At 43.8% G+C, this 27,419-nt stretch overlaps 1 protein-coding gene across 1 annotated transcript; it reads right to left on the bottom strand.

The window, feature by feature from the left end:
* Positions 1 to 1,134: 1,134 nt before the first annotated feature.
* LOC119476284 (protein sprouty homolog 3) lies at positions 1,135 to 20,504 on the bottom strand. The gene is made up of 2 exons (XM_037749665.1): positions 19,797 to 20,504; positions 1,135 to 6,148 (listed from the first exon to the last, which is right to left on the bottom strand). The coding sequence occupies exon 2, from the start codon at positions 6,079 to 6,081 to the stop codon at positions 5,161 to 5,163; it is 921 nt and encodes a 306-aa protein (XP_037605593.1). The 5' UTR covers positions 6,082 to 6,148; positions 19,797 to 20,504; the 3' UTR covers positions 1,135 to 5,160.
* Positions 20,505 to 27,419: the final 6,915 nt, after the last annotated feature.

The raw sequence follows: 27,419 nt of genomic DNA, 5'->3' as shown, positions 1-27,419 counted from the left end.
CGAGGGTGATTATACAATAATGAAAACATAGTTATTAATATTATATTCCATTTCTGCCTCCCTAAAATGCCACACACTGCTCCTTTTAAACATGACAAAATGAGAATAAATGATAGTTGATTAGCCTCGTACCCCACAATGCACTGCTTGCGCCACTCTGTGTGTATCTGTAGTACATACAAAACATTGCATACTACAGAGGTTATGATTTGACGACTGTCACTGTAAATATGTTAAAGCTACTCTGAACACAGATGAAACATAACGTTAAAACGAATGCAGTTTCCTCTGTAACGTCCTCCAGACTCAAAAACAATCCGGGTACAAATAAATGTTCCTCAGGTCATCTCCCCCGAGCACCAAGATGTGACTGAAGCCATCCAGCCAATGGAGAGGAGACGTGTGTGTGTATGTGTGTGTATGTGTGTGTGTTGAACCAATCGGAGGCCACGATGACCACAGTAATGCGGTTACATCTGAAAACATTTAGAAAGTTTCCTGTTCACATTGTTGTTTTCAATCACCACGACAGTAGAGACGGGTTTGTTTGCTCTGCTATCGGGCAGAGCGTCTGCAGCACGAAGCCGCCACGTGGCTGCTTTTGAAGCGTTGTTTTGTCATTCACAGAGCATGCATGCAGGATAGAATGTGCCAGCGAATTATCAAACAATGTCTCCCATGACGAGCTAGCATCAGCGTTTTCCAAAAGCTCCGTTTCTTCTTTTTTTCCTACACTTCAACACGGGACTGGCATTTTCCAGTGTGTCCACTCGTTCTGCTTTGGGTTGTTGAAAACGCTTAGATAAGGCCTTTACACTCCGGGGAGCATTTTTGTCGTGCGCGTCAATATATTTTGCCAAACTCATACAAAACGGGAATATTACGTGGCGTAAGAATAAAGGCATCAACCAATCACGTTGTGCGGAACAGACGTAATCAATATGTACACTAGAGTGTACAGCAAACTTTATTATGATACGTGTCCACAGGGGCAATTTTGGACACGTAGGATCGCCTCGCTTCCCAGCATTGGACGCTCGATGGGCTGCCACTAGACACCTGATTGGACGAATGCTTTCCCTCGTGAGCTGCTGCTCCCAGCTTTCAAACCTGAACCAACATGACGGCTCGTTTGGAAACTTATTGGCTGGACCGCAGTGGGCCAGACGTACAAACGCAAAAGTCTGAGTGGTCACTGAAGATTGGTCGGACGAGTGTTAGAGTTGGTCTTTCAAAATGAAAAGGCGGGGAACAGTCCTTTACTCAAATGGGCCCGTCCACCGCGACGCGTGTGGCTCACGAAACTTGGACCAAGCTGTGAAACTATAAGATCTAGTTGTAAAATGAAACGAGATTCAGCAGTGGCATAGCCTATTCCTCACTTAGACATATAGACTGCGTTACTGTTTACCAGACGCAAATTCACTCAGAGCATTTTGCTGAAAGGAAACTGAAATAGCTTACAGTAGTTTAGGCTATACAACAATTGAGCTCAGACAGACTGCCAGACGCTGCTCTGGGTCAATAATCTCAGTAGTTGGTTTATTGGAGAAGTGTTGAAACTGTCACAAATTCACATCGCTGCTGTTATGAATAGTTCCGATGTGAAATATTTCTATGCAAGTATTTTGCACATCAGTGTCGTTTTATTCGTCACGCCCCCCCGCTGTGTAAAGGCCTCTTTAGTGTGGATGAAAAGTGAACATGTGGGAAAAATAGTTTTCAAATTCACCAGCATTAATGTGGACATGATGTCGACCTCCTGTTGGTGATTTGCATTAATAGGTGTCATAGATTATGAATTTTGGTTGCCAATACTTCTAATAATAAGAATAAGAATAATAACGTCATAAGTGGCACTAAAAAAGTGGAGAAAGTTGCAACATTAAAAAGAAATAAAAGTTGAATCGCCAACCTGTCCGTCAAAGTGAAACCAGTGAGTACAGAAACATTTGGGGCAACAGTCACACATTCAAACACTCTTCACTAAGTCATGCTTAATGTTTTACTTCCTAATGATGAGAAATAAAATACTGTGACTGATGTTACACATCTGAGAAGAACTGTTAGACAAATCCTAATGTTGTTTGCTTTCATGCCAGCAGAAAGAACAGAGCTCAGCTGTCGATACGTGATGCTAAAGATGTATTTGGTCCCAAAAAAAGGTTCAAAACCAGACCATAATACTGAGCTGTACTAGGGGATGTATGCTGTTAGAGTCGCCCCAAAAGTTCCTGATCACAAGTGGACAGTAAATAAGTAAATGTTCACTATAATGGAAAACAACCGTAATAATATCAATCATCTCATAGAAACAAAATAAAAGCAGAATAAAAATAGTTAATAGCCCATATTTACATATAAAAATATAGCAAAGTAACATTTAACAAATCAGGTCAGTGTGTGTGTGTGTTTGCATAGGTGACACGCATACACACACACACAGAAAAGCCCATCCAAACATGAACACACACACACACACGCTTAAAAACAGACATGCATTCACACACGCATACACACCTGATGCTGTGTGTGTGTTGTTTTCATCAGCTGTTCCTCCCTAGAAGAGCCATGCACATTTACGTTTTGCATACAATTTGTACCTGAAGTGCTGAATAAGTTCAGTCGAAAGTTTGTTTTTTTTCAAGCATGCATGTTCTCCATCTGACTTACTGGCGACATCAACATCCTCTCTTTCCTCTCTTCGTTCCCTCGATCCAATCTCCCAGCATCCCTCTCTCCCCATCAGCTGTCCATCTGCCAAACACCACAGCTCCACTCATCCTGTCCCCTCCCTCCCACGCTCCATTCTTCTCCGGCCCATTAAGAGCTATCATGGAGCTAATTGCCTGTTTGATCAACTCTCTGCGGACCAGGAACTGGAGGCTTTTAGCCCTCTGAGCGTAAGAGGAGAGACGGACGAGGCAGGAGGGATATACTGTATGGGAGTGTGTGGGGGGGAAATACGCCTCTTGTCAGCTGGCTTTCGTTGGTTGGGTTCGGTTGTGATTCTTTTTGTGTTGCAGCTTTTTAAAAGCTCCTCATCACGTCGTTCCAAATTCTGCACGTTACAGGAGCAGCGACTGATTTTCAGAAGTAGGGAAGCTAATTTTGATTTATTTTTCTGACCGATAGCCGACCCTCGTTTACCGATCAATAACCGTTAACCGTTAGTTCCTTGCATGCAGGAAGTGCCAAACAAGCCACCCAGCTGCAACGATAACCCGGTGCACAAACAGACGTGTTGTGTGCATTCAAACAACACACGCGGTGCGCACCCTGACTAGTTACTCCGGCCGACACATGATGGCTGAACAAAAGAGCAGCAGAGTTATTTCACAGCTGTGAATGATGGTTGAAGGTAGTTTGTGCTTTTGTTTAGTTATTTGCACTAAAAAAAAGTTTTAAAACATTCATTGTTCTCAACAAATAAATGTTTCCACTTAATAACAAACACTTTTTTCATGTTTGCACAATCAACTTACAATAATAAAAAATCGTCAAAGCCATGTTATAATTGCCTTTTAAAAAGTGCCATGTGTTTTAACATGCATGTGATTAACAGTGGAAAGCAACATGAAAGTACATAAGTCGCTTTTAATTATAAAAGTACTGTATCGATATCGGCGATTCTGGTCCTGTTTTACTTGGTATTGGATCAAAACCAAATTTTGCAGTATTCTCCAGCCCCTCGATCGAACTCTGGAAATCCAGAAACCACCTTTGGATTAGTTAAGAGTTTAAAAATGCTCTGGAAACTGATCAGATGTTTAGTTTGAGTAGACGTAAATTCTCCCTAATATAATGTCACTGAAGCAAAATAAAGTATTCAGCTACTGCAGCTCTGTGCAAACATGACTTTTGCTCTCTTCACTGTTCTTCCACGGTGGCAGGATTGAGTGAATCGAGGAACTAAAGCTGCTGTTTTAAAGTCATTCTGGATCGAGGTACTAACTGACTGCCTGGATGACAGCGAGACACAAAGATGGTCCAGAGAAAAGAGCATCTGATTGGAGGATGGGAGGAGGAGAGTAAGACGGAGGAGGAGGGGGGCTGTGAAGGAGGTCGGTCAGAGGAGGGAGGCTGGCGACAGACTGACTTCGGGAGGAAACCCGACCAGACCCTCAGAGCTCCACTGAAGCTGCACTGCTAAAAATAAGACAAGGGAGGCTTCTTCTGCTGACAAAACAACAGACACACAGCTTCTACATACACAGGTTGTTGTACAGTAGGAGGACACACACACACACGCACACACACACACACACACACACGCTGCCTAATGACAATGGATGCACCCTCCCTCCGGTTAAATAATCTTGGCTGCTGGGGTAAACATTGTCCATCTACCTCACAGTGCTTTTCCTTTACAAATGAGCTTAATAGCATTGAGATTCACTCAGTTCGTACAGTGCATGGTCCCTTTTTTTGGTGTCAAACTGTTGTTACAGATGTGTTACAAGTGTCTTTGTTCTCACTTTGTGCCTCGGTGCTTTGTTAAAAGACTCCCAGTCAGATATGCACCGCGGCACGACGTTGTTCTCTTCATTCATTCATCTACAACCTTTTTGTGGAGCTCTCTGAATGTCATTGTGGTCCTCGATCTCCCATGCTTCTTCTGATTCTCCCTTTCTGGAGGACAGAAACTCTGTTGGCATAGACCGTACACATCGCCACAGGCGTCTTTCCTTCCTGATTTGGTCCATCGCCCGTCTCAGAGCTCTGTGCGTTCTCTTTGCAGAGGGTGGGGAGGACGGAGGTTCAATAATAAATAAATAGATTTTAACGCGTCCAGATCACACCACAGAATGCGGAGAGAGGTGATTTCTGTCTGGATGTCTTAGTTAAGGTTGAAGGGCGGTCCAGCAAAGCACGACAGCTTCTTCAGGATGAGTTTTTAGGCATGGAGTCTCCAACATGAACAGGCACAGTAAAGCTTTGGTCCCTCCTGAGCTGGAGATGAAGTAAATTCAAGGTACGATCGGTGAACAACACTTCACGGGTGGTTAGTTGGTTGGTTAGTTGGCTTGTCGTATGTAGGTAGGTGGGTCACAGTGGCATTGTCGTCACAATGTCAGCTGTGGCACTGTTGATTGGCGACAGCGTTGCTTTGGCGACGGCTGAGGGGAAGTGGATTTTCCTGGCCCCCATCTAGGCCTGTCATAACGGCTTCTCCAGGGCCTTGCTGCGGAGCGAGGGGTGACCGGGGTTGGGGTTGGAGGCGGAGATCTTGCGGCACACGGTGTTGGTGTTGCTGCACCTGCAGCCGGGGCGCGTGTTGCGGTCGTGGGCACACTGGCACAGGGCAAGGCACAGCCTGGCAGGGGGGTAGCAGCAGAGGCAGGGCAGGCAGAGCGCCAGCAGCCCCATGGTGCCCCAGCGGGCACAGGCGTGGGCTGGACCGCAGGAGCACGGCCGGTCAGCACAGTTATCCTCGTCGTCCTGGGCAGAGCAGTGGTAGAACAGGCCTTTAACGCAGCACAAGCAGGTGCCGTACTCCACGGCGCTTTCGGCGGAGCACAGACAGCGCTGTCCGCAGGCCCAACAGGAAGGCAGGCGACGGGGGGCGCAGCACTCTTGGCACTTACAGCGACCGCACCGCTCGCAGATGAACAAATGACGGCCGAGCTCAGCCTCGTCCTCTGTCAGGCCTTTACCAAAGGAAGCATCGGGCTTGAGTTCTCCTTTAGGCTGAGAACGGATGACCGAACTGAGGCCAGAGTGAGAGGGTGTCAAACCTTCCAGTAGCCGCTGGTCCGAGGTGGCACTGGTCCGAGACATGGAAGAGCTTATGGTACTGGAACGGCTCAGGTGGGACAGGTGAGCGTGCTGCTGCTGACTTTGGCTGCGGGGCAGGGCCGAGTGGAAAGAAGGCTGGGGGTAGATGGGGTATACTCCACGAGGGTAACGGTCATCATGGGCATAGAAAAATCCGGTCTGGGTCGCCGGTTCCAGCGCCACGGGCCTCTCCACATAGTCATTGTTGGCCCGGATGGCACGTATCTGGTCGAGTGACAGCACTGGGACCTGCTGGAGGTCCAGTCCGTCCAGCTCCATCCTGAAGGAATGAGCAGGGTCCATCCTGGTGAGCCAGGCCGGGTGGCACCAGGGCGAGGTGCTCCCAACGCTCACGGCACATCAGATAAACCTGCAAACACACGGAGACAGGAAGGAATTTAACTTTCAGTGATTCCATCATCAAATTACAGCTTGTCATTTATTCTATGTACTCTATATTCTGTTCTAAACACATCCTCTGGTGCAGAGGAACTGATGGTCTATAACAAGATTTGCCTATTTAGCAGTGAACCAAAGCCACGATGGCTCGACACCAAGAAGCACCACCTGCAGAAAGTCAAACTGCGTTAACAGAAAACCCAAAGAAGAACTCGTAGTTCTGCCCAGTGTTTGATTGACAGATGAGCGCCGAGAATTATACAGCACACAAACACTGAACGCAAAGAGGTTCACCACCGTGAAGTTTACTTTTCTTTTAAAAAACTAGTGGGAAAATCCAAACGGGGCACCCGGCCTTTCCTTTAACCAACTTCCTGAAAAGGTCGGCGTTGTGATATTTGTGCATATCCAAAAACCTGCTGATATCTTAGTCTTTCATGATGTTTAAAAGTAGGTTTCTCCTTTTCTTTTGGGCATGCATTTCTGCAAACTGTCAGCTAGTTGGTTTGTGTACAACGCACAGAGCTGGACGTAAACAGGCAAGAGATCGTGTGTCACAAACTGCTGTAAAAAACTCAATTGGGACACATATATTAGTGAGCATGTAAACGTAGTCAATGTGAAGTAAATTTTGAGAGGCGACACCACATTACATATAGCAAACAGTAGCCTATTACTGTCCAAATACTGAAGCAGCACTTGATCAAAGATGAATTTTGGCAGCACAGCGTCCACACAACCATCAGCCATGTCATCGTGACCGCTGAGGTTCTCCACTGCTCCGGCTAACGCTATTATTAGCCTGCCAGAGCTGGAGAGATACGACCATGAGGTCCACACTGTAATTTAGCATCTGTTGAACACAGCTGCTGCTGCTGCCACGGAGGAAACCCACCTGCAGGCACACAGAGCCTGGCAGTTAGACAGACCATAGAGGAACTGTACAGTCACAGCTTTAACTCTGAAAATAAGGTTTATAATGTTTCCTGTTGAAAGGTAAGAGTCTTTATTTCACCTTATGGATCAGTCCCATTCAGCAAAATCTCATTGAAAAAGGTGGCTAATTTTAGAAAACCAGTTGATAAATATAAATATAAAGTGCACTGGGTTTTCGGTCTGTGGTCCTAACCGAGCAGCAGCCGTGGCTAAATGCTGAAGGCAGAACGGAGATGCTTTAAGACGTGGTTTCTTTAATGGCTACCAATAGCTGCCTTTAAAAAAAAAGTCAAAATCAACTGTTGCACTATTTCCTTGTGAACTGATTTCATTGGAAAGTGTGTGGATTATCTGGACATATGAGATGTTGTATGTGTAATAAAACTCCAGCTGAAATCTCAGTCAGATATCTCAAAGCTTTGGAGCTTAAAACCAAAAGTGTCTCCATGGTTACACTACTAAGGCTAATGACTCAGATTTAGAACAACTTTAAGACGAATGTCCAGCGTCAGTTTCTGCTCCAGTCGTTTTAGAATAAACTTCGGTGCACAGGAAACAACTTGGTTAGGATTAGGCAACAAAACTACTTCGTTAGGTTTAGGAAAAGATCGTGGTTAAGTTACGCCAAACTGGAAGTGGCGTGACTTAAGTGCGGAAGTTCTGTGACGAAAACTACTTGGTTAGGTTTAGGAAAAGAGTGTGGTTTGGGTTCAAATATATGGAAGTTGCACAAGTTAAGGGACAAATAAGTCAACGTTGATTTCTGGTTTCACACGGGACACGAACGCCGGTCTCCTTGGTGAATGTTTGGTGTTTTTTGATCAATTTGCATAGTTATAGCTACGAACGGTGTATGAGAAAAACCTGAAATAATAGGTGGAGGAATATACATGCATGAGATAGTATAGTGGTGCATTGTATACTCATTATAATGCTGGGTAAGACTGCAACGAAATGCTTAGAAGGTAAATCTAAATGTGCTTACGAGTGCAGGAAATGCATGAGCAAAAACGCAAATTAAATAAAAGGTCCAAGTTGAATGTGCAGCTGATTTGATTCCCTGCTCATCAGATGAGCCCTGAATGAAAAAGGAGAAATGATAGCTTCTTGTGTTTCTTTGTATTTGTGTGTATGATAAATACAGTAAGAAACCATCCCTGACAAACATGCACAAATGCTGCACATACACCCACATACATGCGGAGCTATACATACACAAAGAAAGTGCAGTCTTGCCAAGTGGCCGAGGGGGGAGAGATAGCTGGCTTGCTCCTCACATGGTGCCGGTCCTCCCAGAGAGTAATGAGGCCAAATGGAAATGCATTAAAAGCAGCTCAGATCATGAGATTAGATGGAGGAGGGAGGTAAGAGAGAGCAGCGAGCAGCAACTAACCATCTTAGGCAGCGTCCACGTGAACACAGATACATTCATAATACACTGTTAATGTAGCAAAGATTTCCTGTCCAGATTAACGGGTCTCTACACTGACCTGCCGGAAGAACAAAAGAGCAACAGTTAAATGTCTTCTTCCTCCTTGTTTTTCCATCTGATGTATTACCACAACCCCTCTGTTAAGGCAACCCGATCTCACGGGAAAATCGTCACTAACATAACTTACAAAACAAAACACCGGCCTCTTGGTTAAAAGTGTTAAGTGCTTGGTTACCTACTGCGCGTGTGTGAAGTGTCTTACTTTCGGTTTTGTTGATGTGCTGGCTGTAGCCGCAGTTGTTGATGTCGAGCTGAAGTTTGAGTAAAGTTGTCGTTGGAGTTATTGAACTAACAACAAGTCCTGTGTTTGCTGGACCCATCCACCTCTTCACCCGCCATCAGCAGTCTTTCTTCGCTTTTTATTCTACGTCACTAGCTATGAGTGTAGCAGATTTGCGCAGATGCATTGGACTCAAATGACGCTAAATGACTTGTGCAGTATCGTGTCATTCACACATTGGTCGGATGACTTTTCATGCTAACTAGTTTAGCCCACTCCCATGTTAATAAGAGTATTAAATACTTGACAAATCTCCCTTTAAGGTACATTTTGAACAGATAAAAAATGTGATTCATTTGCAATTAATCGCCATTAGATATTTTAATAGATTATTACACGGCTTTGTTGAATACTTGATTCTGATTGGTCAATCACGCCGTTCTGCGGTCTGTTATTTCTTTAAAGCAGACCGTTGCTATGTATAACAGACCGTTGCTATGGGCGCAGTTCAGATTTCGAACTCTGGCGGACCGTTTTTGTGTAAAAATATTGATTTCTTAAGTAAGTAGCCGTGTAATAGGCGGGATAATGTACAGCTGCGGGTCATTGTTGTGAATGAATCTCCATCAGGGCGATGAGAGACCAGCAGCATCGCCCTGTCTGGGATTCTTTCACAACAATGACCGGCTCGCTGTACATTATCCCTTACTTAACAGCCCTAATAATCACATTGTATTGTAGCCCTGTTCTGTACAGCGAAACAGTTAAATACAGAGAGCGGCCTCAGTGAGAGAGCAATAAGAGAGGAGCTAACAGAAGGGATGGGGCACGTGGATGAAACCCAAGAATGGCGATCCATCACTGGGAAAAGGGAGGAGAGGTGATTAGCAAGCCGGACTGTAAAAACAAAAATAAAAACCTCTTCCTGTCCTCCAGGCTCTCCAAGGAGAACAAGGTCTGATCATAAAGAAGCTTTCTCTGTGCATCTATCAGTCCTTCCAGAGGTCCAGCTATAAAGGAGCAGATAAGGAAGGCTCAGGTTGGTTAGATGAGGATGCATTTTCAAATTAGTCTGAGGAGAGAGGAGAAGTCCTGGTGACTAATCTCATCACGCTCATACTCTGCCCGCCTATCAGCCCATCTAATTGTTAAAAAGAGGAGGCCTGCCGTCCATTTCCATGACCTCATTTTTACTTACTGGTTGAGCCGACCGCTGTCAGCCCCCCCGACGCGGCACAAATACTGCAAGTCATGTCAAAAAGTTCGAGACTGAGCGTCCCTTCAAGTTCAACTTTAAGTCTAAACTCAAGCGAAACAAACTGGTGTAGAAAGCTGATTATCAGAAATAGTTATTTTGAGACTTCTGGTTCTAGAGCTGCAACGATTAATCGATTAGTATAACCGAACGCTGACGAAGACATTTTTAGGCGACCAAAACGTTATAAGAAACGTTCATGAACTGAAAGCGCACTGTGAAAGGGTTTAAGTTGTAAGACGAAAACACGGACAACTCCCAGACCGGACAACGCCGTGGTAGTGACCTGTCAATCACAAGGTAGCCCCGCCCTAAAGCATCCCCTGCTTTATGGTCTATTTGACTCTAAATGGGACCATAATTTACTAAATGAACATCATGCTGTATTGAAGAAGACTTGAAACTAGCGATTGAGACCATAAACTCATGTTTACATTGTTTACTGAGGGAATAAATCAAGAGCGAAGCAGGCTCATTTTCTCATAGACTTCTATACAACCAGAGGAGTCGCCCCCTGCTGGCTGTTAGAAAGAATGCAAGTTTAAGGCACTTCTGCGTTGGCTTCACTTTTCAGACACGGAATTTGCCCAATGGGAGAAACAAATCACACAAGTGCCTTTAAAATAACATCAATCTCAATGGCCCTGGAATCAGCATCAGCACATGACCTGAGTCGGCTGCTGTGATTGGCTCCGCCGAGTGCTACAGTTGTTTTGGGTGTCTGGCTCTGCTGGGGAGTGTCTGTTATCAATCCTCTGGCAACAACAGCTGGGATGAGAGTGTGTGTGTGTTAGAGGATGGTGGAGACAGGCAGCACCTTTCCCTCTCACATTACCAGTGAATCTGAGTCCAGTCTGTGTGTGTTTTATGTCACATGTGTGTTAAAGTTTCCCTGTGGAGGTTTAGACCTGTAGTTCTGTGAGTGATTTGTGTTGTGAGTGCACACGAGGACACACATGTGCACGCAGGTAATGCGATACACAGTCCTACCGATGGTGTCACACTATTCCACTGATCAACAGGTGGCGGTAACACGCCAGGATGTGCTGCAATGCACCAACAAAGTCAGGGAAGAAGACGAATGCTAGTAAATAAACATGGATGTAAATGATGCTGGATTTACTCTGCATGTTACTTCTGTTTGTTTACAACAAAATCTACATTGTCCCATTAATGTGTGATTCTGGAATCTGGTTCGCATCTTTCAGTAGAAGTGTGACGGCGGGATGCAAACCACAGCGATTACTTATTCAGTTAGTTTAGTAACTCTTTTGTCTGATTAAAACCATCCTTCTCAAATGCATCAGTTTCGTCTGAGTAGCTGACCAAGAGCTTTGCATGAATATAATGCAGTCTAAAATTAGAAATGATCTGATATAGATCAGGGATTATCTGATCACCCAATATGGGTCTTTTTTTTTTTTAACTCTGGTTTCAGGCTATTTAATTGCTCAGTTACAACTCAGTTACACCAAGTTTTTATTTAATTTCTGCCTCGATTATTTGAAGAGATAAAACTCTGGAAACTTGTATATTTAGTTCCACTGCTTTATGATCACCAAAATTTCCTGATCAACATTTTCTTTGTTTCAAATAGCCTACTCCAAACTTTGGGTAAATGTTGCATGTGTAACTTTAGAGCTGGTTATATAGAATATAAAGTGAGAAAGACCTCATGTGGTGGGCTGGTGGGGAGGTGGATGGGTCCAACAAATACAGGACTTTCAAGTGGGAGACCTGTGTTTGAGACTTTTGATTTGTTTTCCAAGTTAGTGATGTTTGTCACGTGTTTTGTAGCGATGGTTGTCACGTGTTTTCCACACTAACATAATGTTTTTTTCATTTTAAGCTTAACCATGACATTAACCCTTAACTTAACTTAACTAAGTGAGTAATTTTGTTGCTCCTCTGTGAGGCAAAACATGACACTGTCTTCTGGTGGACAGGCGGGTCTATGTGATACCGGATTAAATATTTTTATGAATTGAATACTTTAAATGAGCCAAACAATATTGGTCACTGTCACACACTCCCAGTGACTGACTTTTACCTATCGTGTGCATTGTTTATCAACAGCGTTGTTTCAGAACCATGGACAGCGCTGTTTGTAGTGTGTAGAGGGGATGTGTGAAGGTGCGGCGCTGTCCGTATCACTGAAACAGAGCGGAGATCGATAAAAAGAACACGGTTTCTTAGTTTGTTTGTTTTTTAGCCCCTCTAGCTTTTTGTGGTTGGAGAGAGAAAAAGAGCTAAAAGCGCTGCAAACAGTTGTTTGTAGCACCACAAACGACTGTTTCTTGCACTGCAAATGGCTGTTTCTAGCGCCCCAAACAGCTGTTTCTAGCGCCCCAAACAGCTGTTTCTAGCGCCTCAGACAACCGTTTCTTGCACTGCAAATGGCTGTTTCTAGTGCCCCAAAACAGCTGTTTCTAGCGCCCCAAATAGCTGTTTCTAGCACGGCAAATGGCTGTTTCTTGCACTGCAAATGGCTGTTTCTAGCGCCCCAAACAGCTGTTTCTTGCACTGCAAATGGCTGTTTCTAGTGCCCCAAAACAGCTGTTTCTAGCGCCTCAAACGACTGTTTCTTGCACTGCAAATTGCTGTTTCTAGTGCCCCAAAACAGCTGTTTCTAGAGCCTCAAACAACCGTTTCTAGCACCGCAAATGGCTGTTTCTAGTGCCCCAAAACAGCTGTTTCTAGCGCCTCAAACGACTGTTTCTTGCACTGCAAATTGCTGTTTCTAGTGCCCCAAAACAGCTGTTTCTAGCGCCTCAAACAACCGTTTCTAGCACCGCAAATGGCTGTTTCTAGTGCCTCAAACTGCTGTTTATATGCGCCGCAAACGGTCGTTTCTAGAGCTGCAAACGGCTGTTTCTAGTGCCGCAAACAGCTCTGATAGTGCTACATTCTGATGTGAGTGCTCTGATTAGTAAATATATTATTTGATTTTGAAACAGTAGCTTTATGTTGTTGTTGTTATTTAGCCTTTTTGAGGCTATTGCATGGTTAAATCAATTGATTATATTTTCGGAAAAAAATTGTCCCCTCGCAATTTTTAACAGCCCCCTCAGTCACGTCATCCTGGCACCTGGACTAAAAAGTGTTCTGTAACTACTCAATAGTAGGCCTATGTCTGTTTAATTGCATATGTTGGTGTTGTTCAGTTGCGTTCCAGGTCCATGGCTCAGGGGAAACTTCAGGGGAAGCAGGTTTATAGTTAAAACTAAACCAACGTGGCCGACAGCACAATGAGTGACTTATTTAGTAGACAATCCATCTGGCTCAGAGGAGAGAAGACGGGAGAGGCATCCATCCTCTCTTGGTCAACAGCATCAGAACATTTTAAAGGATTTTTTTTTCTGTGATGAACTTCCTAAACATTGCATTGTGTAAAAGGTAAAAATGAACGTCAGTGAAGCAAAGTGAGGGAGTCACAGAGAGAGAGAGAGAGCTGGTGTTTCAGGGGGCCGTCAGTGGTAACCTGAGGATGGACCTTTGTGCTGGGGGAGTATCAGTAATGACTGAGCCTCTGCCCTGCTGGGACACACACACACTGTATACCCAATCACCATTTACACTGCCTGGTTTGAACTGAGGCTTCTGTCTGCAGTCAAACTGTTGTTCACATCCATGAAAAAGAGGCCTGAGTAAAGTAGCTATTAAAAAGTCTTTCATTTACTAAAATCTCTGATTGCTGGCTGTCAGGAGACAGCCGTGGTGGCGGCACGTAATTTAACGCATTAAGTGCCGCCACCACGTGGTGTTAAGAGGTCACGGTCATTTCTATGAGATCAGAAAGTTGTATTTGGATGGAATTAAACTAGGGTCCTAGAAACGCGGTGCTGAAACTGCAGCCTCTTCTATTGCAGGAACATAATATTGGTTATTGCCTTGAAACAGGCATCGAAAATCATTCTTAAAAAAGTCTTAAAAAGTCTGAAATCTAACCCCGTTTTCTTTCTCTCTTTAGATATCATTGCTCAAACTTTATATACCCAGTTGTTCTTCTACATGTACCTGTGTCAAAGAAAGCAGAAACTGGCTGAGAGCCAGCAGATACTGATAGTTTAAAGCATCAGTAGTAGAAAATCGCAAAACAGAAGTTTACTATTCGGTAGCTGCCCCAAAAAGCTGCTCAATTATTAAAGTAAAAATCTGTTTTAGGTTAAAAACTCACTGACTCAAATGTGAAAAGTAAACCCTGCTGATCCCTCGTCTCCCTAACTTCCGCTGAGTCTGGACTCGACCTGCCGATGGTCGATGAGTTTAATGGACGGAGACGGAGCATCGCTGCATCCCTCAGCGGTGACATCATGGTTTCAGGCTATTTAAAAACTGACTGCAGTGACCCTTCGCCTTGGAATGAGGAGGGGTTGCCCTCTCCTCCTCTCCTCTCCTCTCCTTTCCTGTTGTCGTCTCCTCTCTCCTCCCTTCCTCTCACCCCCTCACCTCACCTTCACTCTCCTCTTTCATCCTCTCTCTGCTGTGATGTCCTTCACTCTCTTCTCTTTTCTGCTCTTTTTGTGTCCTTTCTCCGTCTCCAAAATATTAAACATATTGTTTGATTGGCTCCTTTATAAGTTCTTTATGATAAATAATACTTGAGAAGTGCAGCTCAGCAGTGAGTATCACAGTTTGTGAATGACCAAACAAGTAGTTTAAAGCAGTAGATGAAGAACAGAGTACATCAATATATTAATTTAATCTGTGTGCATTCAGAGAAGTAAGAAAAGCCAGCTGTCCAACAACTCCAGACAGGAAGGATTTTAGAAATACTGAGGTCATGAGTCTACGTTCCCCGAGTGCAACCCCACTCCCACTAACAGATACTTGACAAGACACTAAAAACTCATAGCATGTTTATTACTTTAACTATTGTGGTGCATATTCTATAAGTTTTATCTCCTTACATGATGTTTAGATGCAGTTTCCCCACATCCTGGCAAAGAATATCTATTTTATTTCAAATTCACATATATTGTTTCGTTGCTTAAAACAGCTACATAAAGAAACTCTAAAGAAATGGGTGGATGTTTGCACATAATAAGTTATCCAATGAACTTGTCTACAGGTTTGAAACGGGCCCTCAGGTCTGTCTCCCATATAGAACAACTCTGTTAAGATAACAGGTTTTATTAAATGCAAATGCTGAGCCTGATTTGTACCCACCCTCCTCACTATTGAGCATATAAATATTCACTTCAGTTGTTTGTTATCTATCTGTGTATATAAATATATTTTCTCTCGGACTACAGTCGCACTTTTAAGTCTTAGCCTTTTTCGCGTGTCGTTTCTACGTCACGCAAACGTTCGCAGTTAGGTTCAGGCAAGAGAAACACTTAGATAGGGTCAGGGAAAATTTCATGGTTGGGCTTAAAATAAGTACGTAAAGTAGATACGGAAACAACGTAACACAACTACAGAAAACACGTTACAAACGTCAATAAAAAACAAACAAACATCACTAACGTAACTTACAAAACAAAACACCGGTAAACAAATGTCATCACCGAACACCGTTCTCCTGGTTAAAAGCTTGTTGTGTGTTGGACCGATCCACCTCCCTATCCGCCCACCATAAGTGGTCTTTCTCGCTTTTTATTCTACGTCACTAGCTCTTACCGTAGCATTTATACGCTTATGCATTTACATTGCAGTCAGTACAGGACACATGTCGTACAAATGACACGCAGAAATCAAGAAAGGCGTACTTATTGCACGCTAAACACCTTGCGTATTATCGTGGCATTTATACGCCTTTTCATGCGAACGGGCTGACGTAGGACTGAGGACTGAGCAGCGCTCGCTGTGTGTGTCTGAGAGAGAGAGACAGAGAGAGGGGAAGAGATGGTGGAAGGTGGACTATTGCACGCAATATTTCTATAAGTTATTAATAACTTACTCGAGACGCTACCGAGCGTTGCACTCAAAGTTCAAATTATTTCAACTTTGACATCGGTTGCGGTTGAGGTTTCAAAGCGCAACCAATAACAGCTGCAATTGTTGTTGTTTAAACAGTGAACGCCGTTCCTTGCGCATTTTTTGGTGACATATTTGACCTGCTGCCTCTGCGTGGCTCTGTGCCCTATACCTCGCGGTGAGCATGTGAAGGCAGCTTTATGAATGAAGCTCCGAAGCTTCCAGCTATATTCGGTACAGCCCTGAAACATGTTTGTTTGCTGTCTAATGCCATCAAAAGTGTTTCAGGAGTCGTAGACTGTAGTTGCAAATTGTGGGTCCGTGTGACTGTGTGTGAGGCCCGTCAGGCACTAAGACCCAGGGGCCTTCCTCCCGGTGCCCTCCGGGAGCACAGCAGGATTGAATGACAATAAACTGGATGAGATACCGGATGTGCCGAATCTGACCCCAACGGAAAGACTGAAATAGACACTGCAGACCAGCAAGTCCAGGCAGGGGGGAGGAGAGAGAACAGGAGGGGAGGGAGAGAGAGAGGCAGTGAATGAGTGAGGGATGGTGATGCTAATAACGATAAAAAGGAAGAGACAGATGTAGAGAACAAAAGTCTAAACAAGAGAGGGAAAGGAAAGTGTGAGAGAGAGTTGGGGAGGAAGTAACAGATCATTTGACGACACATTCATACAAATTAAACCACTCCAGATTGTCTCATAACAATCCACTCACGGCTATTACGGGGCAATGCTCTGGCACCACTCATTTGACCGTATTTTGAAGCGCACGTAACGTACCGTAATGACGTCATCACAGGCATACAACATGAAATACAGAAGCCTTAGCTTTCTGCTGCAGCGGCCCGGGGTTCGAATCTGACCTGTTGCCCTTGTTGCTGCATGCTGCTATCTCTCTGTCAAAGAAATTCAAAAAGCCCAAAAAATATAAACACGATCATGCAAACAACGACCTCCCACCGTCCACGGGAGGTCCGTTTTTCAAAAGGGTTAAGGAGATCAAAGTCCCGGGCCCGGATATGAGTACACATGACCCAGTTTGTTTGATTAGTGTGAACCACGGTGTACCGTACCTGGGAACGGTTCGTCAATCTGTTCCCAGGTCCACTTGAAAAGGTGTCTCGAGTACGGTTCATGTGTACTTGTGTACGGTTCGCAAAAGGAGTGAAAACCAACTGCACCAAAACACGGAAGTGGACCGCTATTTAACGCAGTAGCGGTCAGCAATCTGCGCTGATCTCTTCCTCTGAGCTGCACGGCCACGGTAAGAAAGCAGGAGGGTAGGCGAGAGGTTTGTTATTGTCCCCAAAATATGAACAGTAGGCATAATGCAAAGCTCGACTTGTATGGTAGAGCTCTTTTACACTGTAGCGACAACATAAACAAATGTCACGTAGATGATGACGCAAGTGTACTCTGGTACGGAACAACTTTACTAATGTGAAAGCTGAGTGGGGACAGGGGAGCAATCGTACCCGGGACAGTTAGGTATCAATCGTACCTAATATGAAAACGCCTTAACTTAACTAAAAAGAAAAGAAAATAATCAATGAAACGGTAAAGATTCACAGCTGTTTACTGTAAAGCCTGTGTTAGTTCAACTCAAACCGTTTGAGGAAAGGCCTTAAAGGAACTCAAGTAGTCATTGTTAAGGTAACTGGTAAATAAAGTTAATAGTAGGAATTCCATTTCCAGTTCATCGAACTTAAAACTAATTAGTATTTTGCACTCATGTAGCATTTCTCCAAACTTATTGAAAATGTGTAACTTACACTAAACTTTTGGGGAACTGTCCTCTATCGTACGTTTGACACAAATTCGCAACTTTGCATGAAAATTGCCCTTTTTTTACTTGATAAATGACTCGAACAATTGTGTCTAAGTAGTTTCCAAACGTCAATGGACTAATCAATGAATCCACTGAGCAGTGAGACTGAGACTAAGCTTCCAGTGGGGAATTTAATTTGTACTCAAAGAGTATATTTGGGTTGTTTTTCCCTGCAACACAATTGTGGTTTTTGGAGGAACTCCACCTTAGGACACTCGTACAAACTCTGCCTTTATGGTTGCTTCCTGTCGCTAATTGCTGCACTTTGACGTATTCTTTCTTTCCTGATTTAAACTCTGAGTGTCTCATTCTGCAAAAAACTTTCCAGCTCAATTTTGATTTACTCCAAATGTTTGAAAATGAAAAGTCCAGCACTTTCTGTGCAGCAGCAACGGCCGACAAGACAGCTTTTATGAATAAACATTGTTGTTTTTAATCGAAGCAAAGTAGAGAAACTGTATTTCTCCACCATTATTACTTTGAGGATGACGTTCTTTATTTCTTTTTTTACAAAGTGTTTTACTGTTAATCTTTTCTCCTTCCACAAGTTTGTGGTTCTATAGTGCTTTAGTCAATGCATTAGCTCCTCCGCTGTGGCATAAAACATCCCTCCATCTCCCCCTCCCCTCGCCGTCCATCTAACCATCCATCCATTTCATCATCCGTTCATCTATCCGCCATATTCCTGCGCTCCACACACATACTGTCCCCTCCCTTCCTCTTATCCATCCATCCATCCCTGGTCAATGCCTCCGCCTAACAACACCACTCCTCTCATCCCATTCACTTTCTCTCCCCCCCTCCCCTCCATCAGGCCGTCCCATCATTCGCTCCTCCACCCGCCCCTCCAGTCCCACCCTAGCGGAGATGGGTATTGACATTCTGCATCCGACCTTGAGGACAATCAATCCCAACCCCACATGTCCCCATCTCACTCACACACACACACACGCACACACTCACACATCAACTGCTACAACACAGCGAGACGAATGTTAACATGCAGTCAAACAATCGGTTAATATGACGATGGATGGTTCAGAAATGCGCTCTCTCTCTCTCTCACACCTCTCAGTGATTCAAAAAGTTTGCCTAACTTTCTCCAAAAGTCAGTAAAAACACAAATTGAATGTGAACTGTCCAGACTAATAAACTAATTCACCTTCACTAATAATAAAACTAAAGCTTGGACCAATCTGTCCACCAGGGGCAAAGCAGATTAGAGTTTACATGATTACAAAGACATCCTTCCTTTACTGTTTCCCCTCCCAACAGCCAGACAAGACAAGAGATGGAAAATAGGCAAGGGAAAGAAATACATCTGAGTAAGATTAATGCTTTTGTACAAGTCACAAGATGCATAATCGAACACCAATCAAACAGCGAAGAGAAACCTTCTCCTCCCGTATGTGGCTGCAGAGTCTAAATACACCAGATTACCCTCTTCTTCTGCACACTTTTCTGTTTCACGTCATACCAGATCTTGTGATTTTGGACTCTGACAAGATGCTTTGCTAATATATTTACAGTAAAGAAAGAAACCAAAACTTTATCCTTAACTTAAAGCCCCTAAAATCTGGCAAAATATGCATGAGGGCAAATACATATCTTTAGCAATAAGCACATAAAAATAGGGCATAACTTTGTGTAGTTGCAAAAATGTGTGAATCCCAAAATGATTGCGACCATTTGCATCTGGTTCCCACCAGAGCCTGAAAAAAGCCTGTTATATTTCTTTTAAAGTGCCCTTCACAACCTTTATTACCACTATCATATTCCCTTAAAATCTCTACTCATAATATTCAGTAAAAAAAGCTGAAGTCAAGACACAACTGTTGTTTGCAAAGCTACTCAAACCTGAATAATTCCTTATTTCTTTGGAACTTTTTCCTCCCAAGGTCACGCAAATCATCAATAGTTCATCAGCAGATCGGATGGCGACAGGATGAATTTATGATTACCTCTGATTGGTGGGAGATCCATTCTGCGGCGGCGTGCTGGGGCGTCCTGGGTGTCCGTGTGCCTCTGACAAATGACTTGTGACTTGTAGTAGTCTATGGAACCCAGTGAGTAATTTATCTCAACCTTAATGTCCTTTTTGTAGTGTCTTAATCTGACTTTATGCTGCTGCAGGAGGTAATGTTTGCTAAAATACGTCTAGTTTTCTAAGATTACTGTGTGTGTTTGTAGGGAGGATGCTCTCTCTCTGTCAGCGTGACGCACCCTCCTCCTCCTCCTCTTCCCGGAGCTCTTGCAGGAGCGCTCTGATCTCCTCCTACACCTCCCCGGACAAACCAACCAGTCCTTTTACGCTTCACGCTGCATCGAAGGGGCTCAGCTCTCTCTGGCCAAGTTGTGAGGAAGTTGCCTCTGTGATGCCGGGGTCCTTGTCAGAAACCCTGTTTGATTCTTAAATGTGCAGTTTTTCAGAGAGTTGCAGGAGGAGGAGACGAAGTGGAAGTATCTCCATGCGATGTGAAGTACTGATGATGATGAAAAGGAAAAGTGCAGCTGGTGGTTGTGAGTGAGAAGCTTCTAAAGTCAGAGGTTGGAACAACAAATCTTCCTTTTTTGCCCGTAGAGAAACTGTTTCCCGTCCTGCTGTAGTTTCCTCTCCTCTCCCCGAGAGATGAATGACTGAGAGCTGGATGCACTTTCTCTCTCTCTCTCTCGCTCTCTCTCTCTCTCTCTCTCTCTCTCTCTCTCTCTCTCTCTCTCTCTCACACACACACACACACACACTCTCCAGTCACCCCTCCCCTCTCTTTCTCCCTCCCCCCTCCCTCTCCCATCACTGAATTCAATTCAATTCAGTTCAGCTTTATGAACATGACGAGGCAGAAGCGTGTGTTACTGAAACAAATATTGACATTGCATTAAAGGTAGGACTGTCTATTGATTAAAATAGTTAATTAATCACATTTTGTATCTGTTCAAAATGCACCTTAAAGGGAGATTTGTCAAGTATTTATCAACAAGGGAGTGGGCAAATATGCTGCTTTATACAAATGTATGTATATATTTATTATTGGAAATCAATTAACAACACAAAACAACACATATTGTCCAGAAACCCTCACAGGTACTGCATTTAGCATAAAACAATATGCTCAAATCATAACATGGCAAACTGCAGCCCAACAGGCAACAACAGCTGTCAGTGTGTCAGTGTGCTGACTTGACTATGACTTGCCCAAAACTGCATGTGATTATCATAAAGTGGGCCTGTCTGTAAAGGGGAGACTCGTGGGTACCCTAGAACCCATTTTCATTCACATATCTGGAGGTCAGAGGTCAAGGGACCCCTTTGAAAATTGTCATGCCGGTTTTTCCTCGCCAAAATTTAGCACAAGTTTGGAGCTAGTCTGACGTGGTTACCAGTATCTTCACTCTAGCTTTAAAGCTGAGCCCGCTACAACCTCTGAAAAATCGTTATTGCAAATTGCGTTAAGGCGTTAACTTTGTCAACCCTAATTATAATTTGAATATTTGTGTCATTTGGAACTATCAGAGAAGTGTTGATTCATCTCTGATTTTAGTTTGTGGTGGGGGTGGTTCAGTAGAGCTGCAACGATTAATCGATTAGTTGTCAACTATTACATTAATCACCAGCTATTTTGATAATCGATTAATCTGTTTGAGTCATTTTGTAAGAAAGAAAAAAAAGAAATTGTCTGCAGCAATCCCAACAAACACGAAGCTTCCAGCCAGGAGACCGCTGTTCGTTTCCCGTGTGTTAAGTTTCACTTTCACGTAGAGCTGGTTAATATATCGATATTATATCGACATTGTGATATGAGACTAGATATCGTTAAGTTTTGTAATATCGTAATATGGCATAAGTGTTGTCTTTTCCTGCTTTTAAAGGCTGCATTACTTGACTGTTTTAATATTTGCCTTCACCCACTTAGTCATCATATCCACGTTACTGATGATTATTTATCAAAAATGTCATTGTGTAAATATTTTGTGAAAGCACCACAATATCGTTGCAATCGATATCGAGGTATTTGGTCAAAAATATTGTGATATTTGATTTTCTCCTTATCGCCTATAGTCCTATTTTCACGTTACAATCAGCTGTTTGTTCGTGTCCCGTGTTCACAACGTTCAGTGTCATTTCCATTTTACTAATTTAGTCATTTAAAGCCCAACAATGCAGTTCTTTCCTAAACCTAACTAAGTGGTTTCGTTGCCTAATCCTAAAGTGACGCCAAGGGGCGTGACAAAGCAGCGGTATGTGACAAGTTGGGATGAGTACGTGTTGGTAGGCAACATATGAATGAGTGGACAAGGGAGTGATTTCAACGAATCAGTTTATATCGTGTTGTAATGTGCAAACTATTGGTTGACTCTTTTCTGAATGATTAAACTTAGATTTTGTACCAGGTTCAACACGTTTTGGCAATACTGTACTTCATTATGGTCACTCCAAAAGAGGAAAGAAGGAGGGAGGAGATTTTCATTCATTCATTGGTTCCATAAGGACAAGTGACATCACTGACAATATGCTGCATGACTGTAATATGAAGCTCTTCCTTTGTCTGCGTGTGTGTGTGTGAGAGTGAAGCTCATGCATGTGCGTGTGTGTGAATGTGCGTGTGTGTGTGTGTGTGTGTGTGTGTGTGTGCTTTTGTCTCTTTTGGTCTGTGCCCTTACTCAGCAACTTGCAACCATCCGGACTAAAGCAAGACACACCAGCGTAGGCATACAAATGCACACACACACACACACACATTAAAGTAACCGGACACTGGTCCCTAATGGGGGTGGGGGGGGAGCTCTGTTTCCTGTTGAGGAAAATATCTGAGATGAAACAAGCTGCTGATAGAGACACTCTGAGGGGGAATAAAGACAAAGAAAATGTGATTATCTACAAGAAATCAGTGTTTTATTGTTGTTATTTTTCCTTGCAAAGTCTAACGTGTGTTCTTTTATAGAAATTATACACAAAAACATCCAGTTATAAACCAGCATTCATTACTAGTTGACTTCAATCTAGTGCAGTGGCCGGTCGGAGCGGGCCAATTGCTGGGCCCCTGGTGGTGCTGCTTGTGGCGTTGTCGAAAACCGCATATTTCTCGTTGACTGCAGGGAAGTGATGAAGAGTTGGGTTGTAATGCTAATATATCCAGCATCCAGCATGACACTTGTTTATTCAAAGTTTATGTCCAAATGTCCAAAATGCACCAGCTTCAACACTACATGTCTCTGGGTCCCCAGCAATACACCCGCCAAGTTTGAAGTAGATCAGATGGACGATTCTCAAGATATGAGAAGGACACACAGACATTCCTATCTTTATAGTGAGATATCTCAACAACTGTTAGGTTGCCAAGAAATTTCGTAAAGACATTCATGTCCCCTTCACTATACATTTTTTGAGATCCCTTCATCTAGCACCATCATCAGGTCAATCACACAGAGGGCAACCTCTGAGAAGTGAAGCCAATGCTGAAGTGCCTTAAACTTGCATTCTTTCCAACAACCAGCAGGGGGCGACTCCTCTGGTTGCAAAAAGAAGTCTGATTGTATAGAAGTCTATGAGAAAATGAGCCTACTTCTCACTTGATTTATTACCTCAGTAAACATTGTAAACATGAGTTTATGGTCTGTAATAGAAGGGCTGCTATCTTCTCTGGATAATTTCACTCATTAAGCAGTTTCCATTTGGGAAAAAAGCTAAACAACAACAACATAAACACAGACGCAGAGTTTGTACATTCATCTTTTTGTGGAATGAATTTCCTGAAATATCACTTCCCTATAAAATGCAACTTTCATGCCAATTAAGCCACTAAATGGAGAGGGAGAGCAATGGGGAGATGTTCTGGGTCAGGCAGGGATCAATGTCAAATGGCCTGGTTAACAGCATACAGCTGACAAAGTCATTCATTTCTGCCGGCGCTCCACTCTGGACGCTCTCTTCCTGTGTGTGTGTGTGTTAGTGTGTGTGTGTGTGTGTGTGTGTCATTGTGCTGCAGTAACAAACGGCTGCTGGATGGGGAGGAGGCGTCCCACCCAAGAAGAAGAAGCACATGGGTGTCAACTTACACAACACATTACAGTACGTCTCTCACGTGAGCAACGCTGCACACACATTGGATGCTCAGACATGAAATTTCGCCTCGTTTCATTTGCCCTGAGGTTGGTCTTAAAGCTGCGCTGACGACAGGTTTGATGAATCGATGTGACGGCAGATGTTGCAGCAGATGTTAGCTACACATATGTTGTTATACAAAAACATGAGGAACAAACCCTCCTATGTAACTGGCCAAGTTGTTGTGATAAATGTGGCTGATGTTTGGAAGATTATATCCTCATTTCACTACTTTCCAGGTTGCAGCTTCCCCCCCCACACACCTCCTAATTGCTGCTGATATTTGGGTGTAGAGGAGAGTAGAGCCACTGATCCATTAACTGACCAGGCCCAGCTTGATTGGCTCCGGACAAACCCCTGAAATAGCAGGATTGGCTGTCGGCCAAGCGCCCATTTCCTGTGTGTCTGAGAGGAGCTCCAGCCACCGGGGCTCAAATGCATTTCCTGACTGTGTATAAAACTTTTATTAATGACCAGGAGTGCATCAGCAGCTATGCCCGCTCGCCCACACTCACTCATTCACTCACTCATCAAGGGAGAGAGAGAGAGAGAGAGAAAAGGAAGGAGAGGATGATGGGGAGTGAAAATGAGTTGCAGAGAGACACGATGTGAGACGAGCAGAGGAAGAGAGAGGAAGAGAGAGAGAGACACTGATGGATGGATCAGGAGATGGGGAGATAGAATTAAGTGAAACAAACCAGAGCGGAGACATTAAAAGAGAAAGAGAGATAGGAGGAGGTTTTCTACAGTATCTCTTACAGTGTAACTTCATTACACTGCAGGTCACTCAGTGCACCTTTCCTTTCCTAAACACATACTAGTCATTTAAATATGTACGGAGAGATTTCCTGAAAAAATCACATGACTGATTATTAATGTCTAGAGTAGAGCTGCACGATATATCGCTTCAGCATCGTCATTGTGATGCGAGCATTAGTCACATCGAAGGACGTCAGCAAAATGAACTCAATCACATTAATGCTACAACTTTTTTGCTGCTTGATACAAAAGGAAGAATCCCACGGTTCCCCTTTTCCATGACTAATCCAGTGTTTCTCGTTAATTACCTAGAGTCTAGACCCGCCACCGTTTCATAATGAACCTTATATATTTTTACACCAGAGGATTCAACTTGGTGGTCAGAGACGGCGCTGGCTGGCCCTCACTGGGCACATTTCCTTATGTGTGCCGCAACCGGCTCTAGGTCAGCTTGGAAAGGCCAGGGGTGACCCGGGCCATACACTTATATCTGATTTATACTGCTGCAGCTGTGTGCCTATGCGTTCTGTGCGGGCTGCTACTGGTACTGTGGCGGATTGCACGTAGCATGATGGAAGAGCTGGATGATGAGGAGGAGCTCCTGTGCTTAGAATTAATAGGTTTTTGTTGTGGTCGTAACGGATGTGAGGTAGGCTACCGGAAATCCCACCTCTCGGCTCTGACGTCCATTTAAACTTCTGCGGCCAGGCACTTTTTCAGGAGGCGCGTCTCTGTAGCTCTCTGCGAGCTCCGCAAACCATCTCTGCAACTCTGTGGGGGCTCTCTGTGCGAGCTTTTCCACAGAAGTACAAATTAAAAAGGCATGATTGCTCCCGACAGGGTTCCCGGTGCGACTGTCAACCAGGGCGGCCTGTCCTCAGTGCATCAGGGGTCTGCAGCGAAGTCGGAGAACCGTCTTAAAACACAGACCCCATCTCGTTTACCATGCTTTGTTGGTGGGACTTTTTTGCTGTGTCATCACCATTCAAATCTACACAACTAATGGGTTTAGGATCAAATTGTTTACTAAGGCACAAAGTTCTTCATAGATCTAGCCTCTTAATTTTGCTCTCAAAGTGCACCAGATTGATGCATTTAACTCTAAAATGTGCAAAATTTACAGAAAAAAAATATTTAACTCTCAGTTTTTTCCAATATCATGCAGCCCTACTTTACAATATGAAAATGTTCTGTAAAAATACTGAGCATTTTACATTTTTTCTTATCAGTAAAAAGGACTTGAAATGTAAAATGTGTTTGCCTATGAGAAGAATGAATGTGGTATACAAATTTTATGTTTTTTTAGCAATGCTTTCGGCAGCAATGTCAGTCAGTTGATCGGTCCAAACTGAAACATCTCAACAGCTATGAGATGGATTAGCATGAAATGTTGTACAAACATCTATCGTCCCCAGAGGATGTAACCTGATGACCCTTTTAGCTTTTCCTCTAGACGGGAAAAATTGTGTTTTTTAGTGAAATGTCTCAACAACTTTTGGATGGATTACCATGAAATCTGGTTCACACATTAAGGGATGATTTGTAATCTGCTTCTTTTGATGGTCTGGGGGATTGAGTGGTCTGATTGTGTCACTAGGGGAGAGGTTGGAGAGTCTCTTATCATGCATAGTTTTAAAGATGTGTTGTAGTTGACCAAATGATTGGCTACTGTATGCACATGAACCTGAATAACACAATAAATACAATCTGTTTGTGGCTGAAGCAGTTCGGTCTGTCTCAGAGCCGTGACTCGGCATAGGACGGCAGAGTGGGAGGAAAACAAGGCTTAGCTTTGACAACATAACATAGACACAAACAACACTATGTGGCCTTTCATCACACCATAAAATGTGAATGGGGGGCATTCAGATGTGTATAGAGGAGCATAATTACATCAGATGGATGAAAGACGAGAGCTGTCGACGCTTTCCTGGCAGGGTGGAGAGACGGAGGAGGAGAGAGAGTGATGACTGCCATGACTGGTGGAAAACTGAAAAGATCCAGACTGATTAGATGCGACCTGGACGGCCATCAGGAGAGGGTTGAGCTGTTATACGGTATCTGTAACAGATCGTGATAGGGCTGCGTGATTATTTATCGTGAACATTCGATGATTTGTGGGGACAAACGTATTGTCGTCGCACATTAACATTTTAAATAAAGAGCGATGCTTTCATGCACGTTGTGCGATATTCCTGTTGATGTAAAAATCTTGGATTAGCACACTATGAGCTGCAGCCGGTTCAGCTTCATAAATGCCTGGCTGTGCCCCAGTGTAGAGGTGGGGGGGTGGTGACACACACACACACACACACACACACACACACACACACACACAGTTCCCGACCCCACAGCCAAGCAGGGGGCTTCAGGGGGTCGCTGACCCCAGGCATGGGGCCTGGTTTCTGGGAGAGAGGGGTCGATAGGCCCTGCTGTGTGGTGCAGAGGGGGTCAATAAGGGCGAAAGGCAGAGAAAATGTGATTTTCATTTGCCTTATTGTTGTATTTTACCTACTTCTTCACAGTTTAAACAATGCATACTTAGTGTGTAGTCTTATCACACTTATTTAGACTTATAGACACAACTCTGTGTCAGTTTCAATTTTGAATATGAGGATGTATCTCTGTGTGTAGTGATACTTCCTGCTGCATTGCTGTGAAAGCATTACTTCCTCGGTCTGCAGTCTTTGTCATGCACATGCACATTATTTAAAAAGCTGATTAT

Source organism: Sebastes umbrosus, chromosome 17 (genome assembly GCF_015220745.1).
Source record: "Sebastes umbrosus isolate fSebUmb1 chromosome 17, fSebUmb1.pri, whole genome shotgun sequence".
In the NCBI taxonomy this organism is placed as follows: domain Eukaryota; kingdom Metazoa; phylum Chordata; class Actinopteri; order Perciformes; family Sebastidae; genus Sebastes; species Sebastes umbrosus.
This window is presented reverse-complemented; position numbering and strand designations above follow the sequence as displayed.

Bases quoted from the DNA above. Each gene is read 5' to 3' on its own strand.
- LOC119476284 (XM_037749665.1), bottom strand. From the start codon at position 6,081: ATGGACCCTGCTCATTCCTTCAGGATGGAGCTGGACGGACTGGACCTC.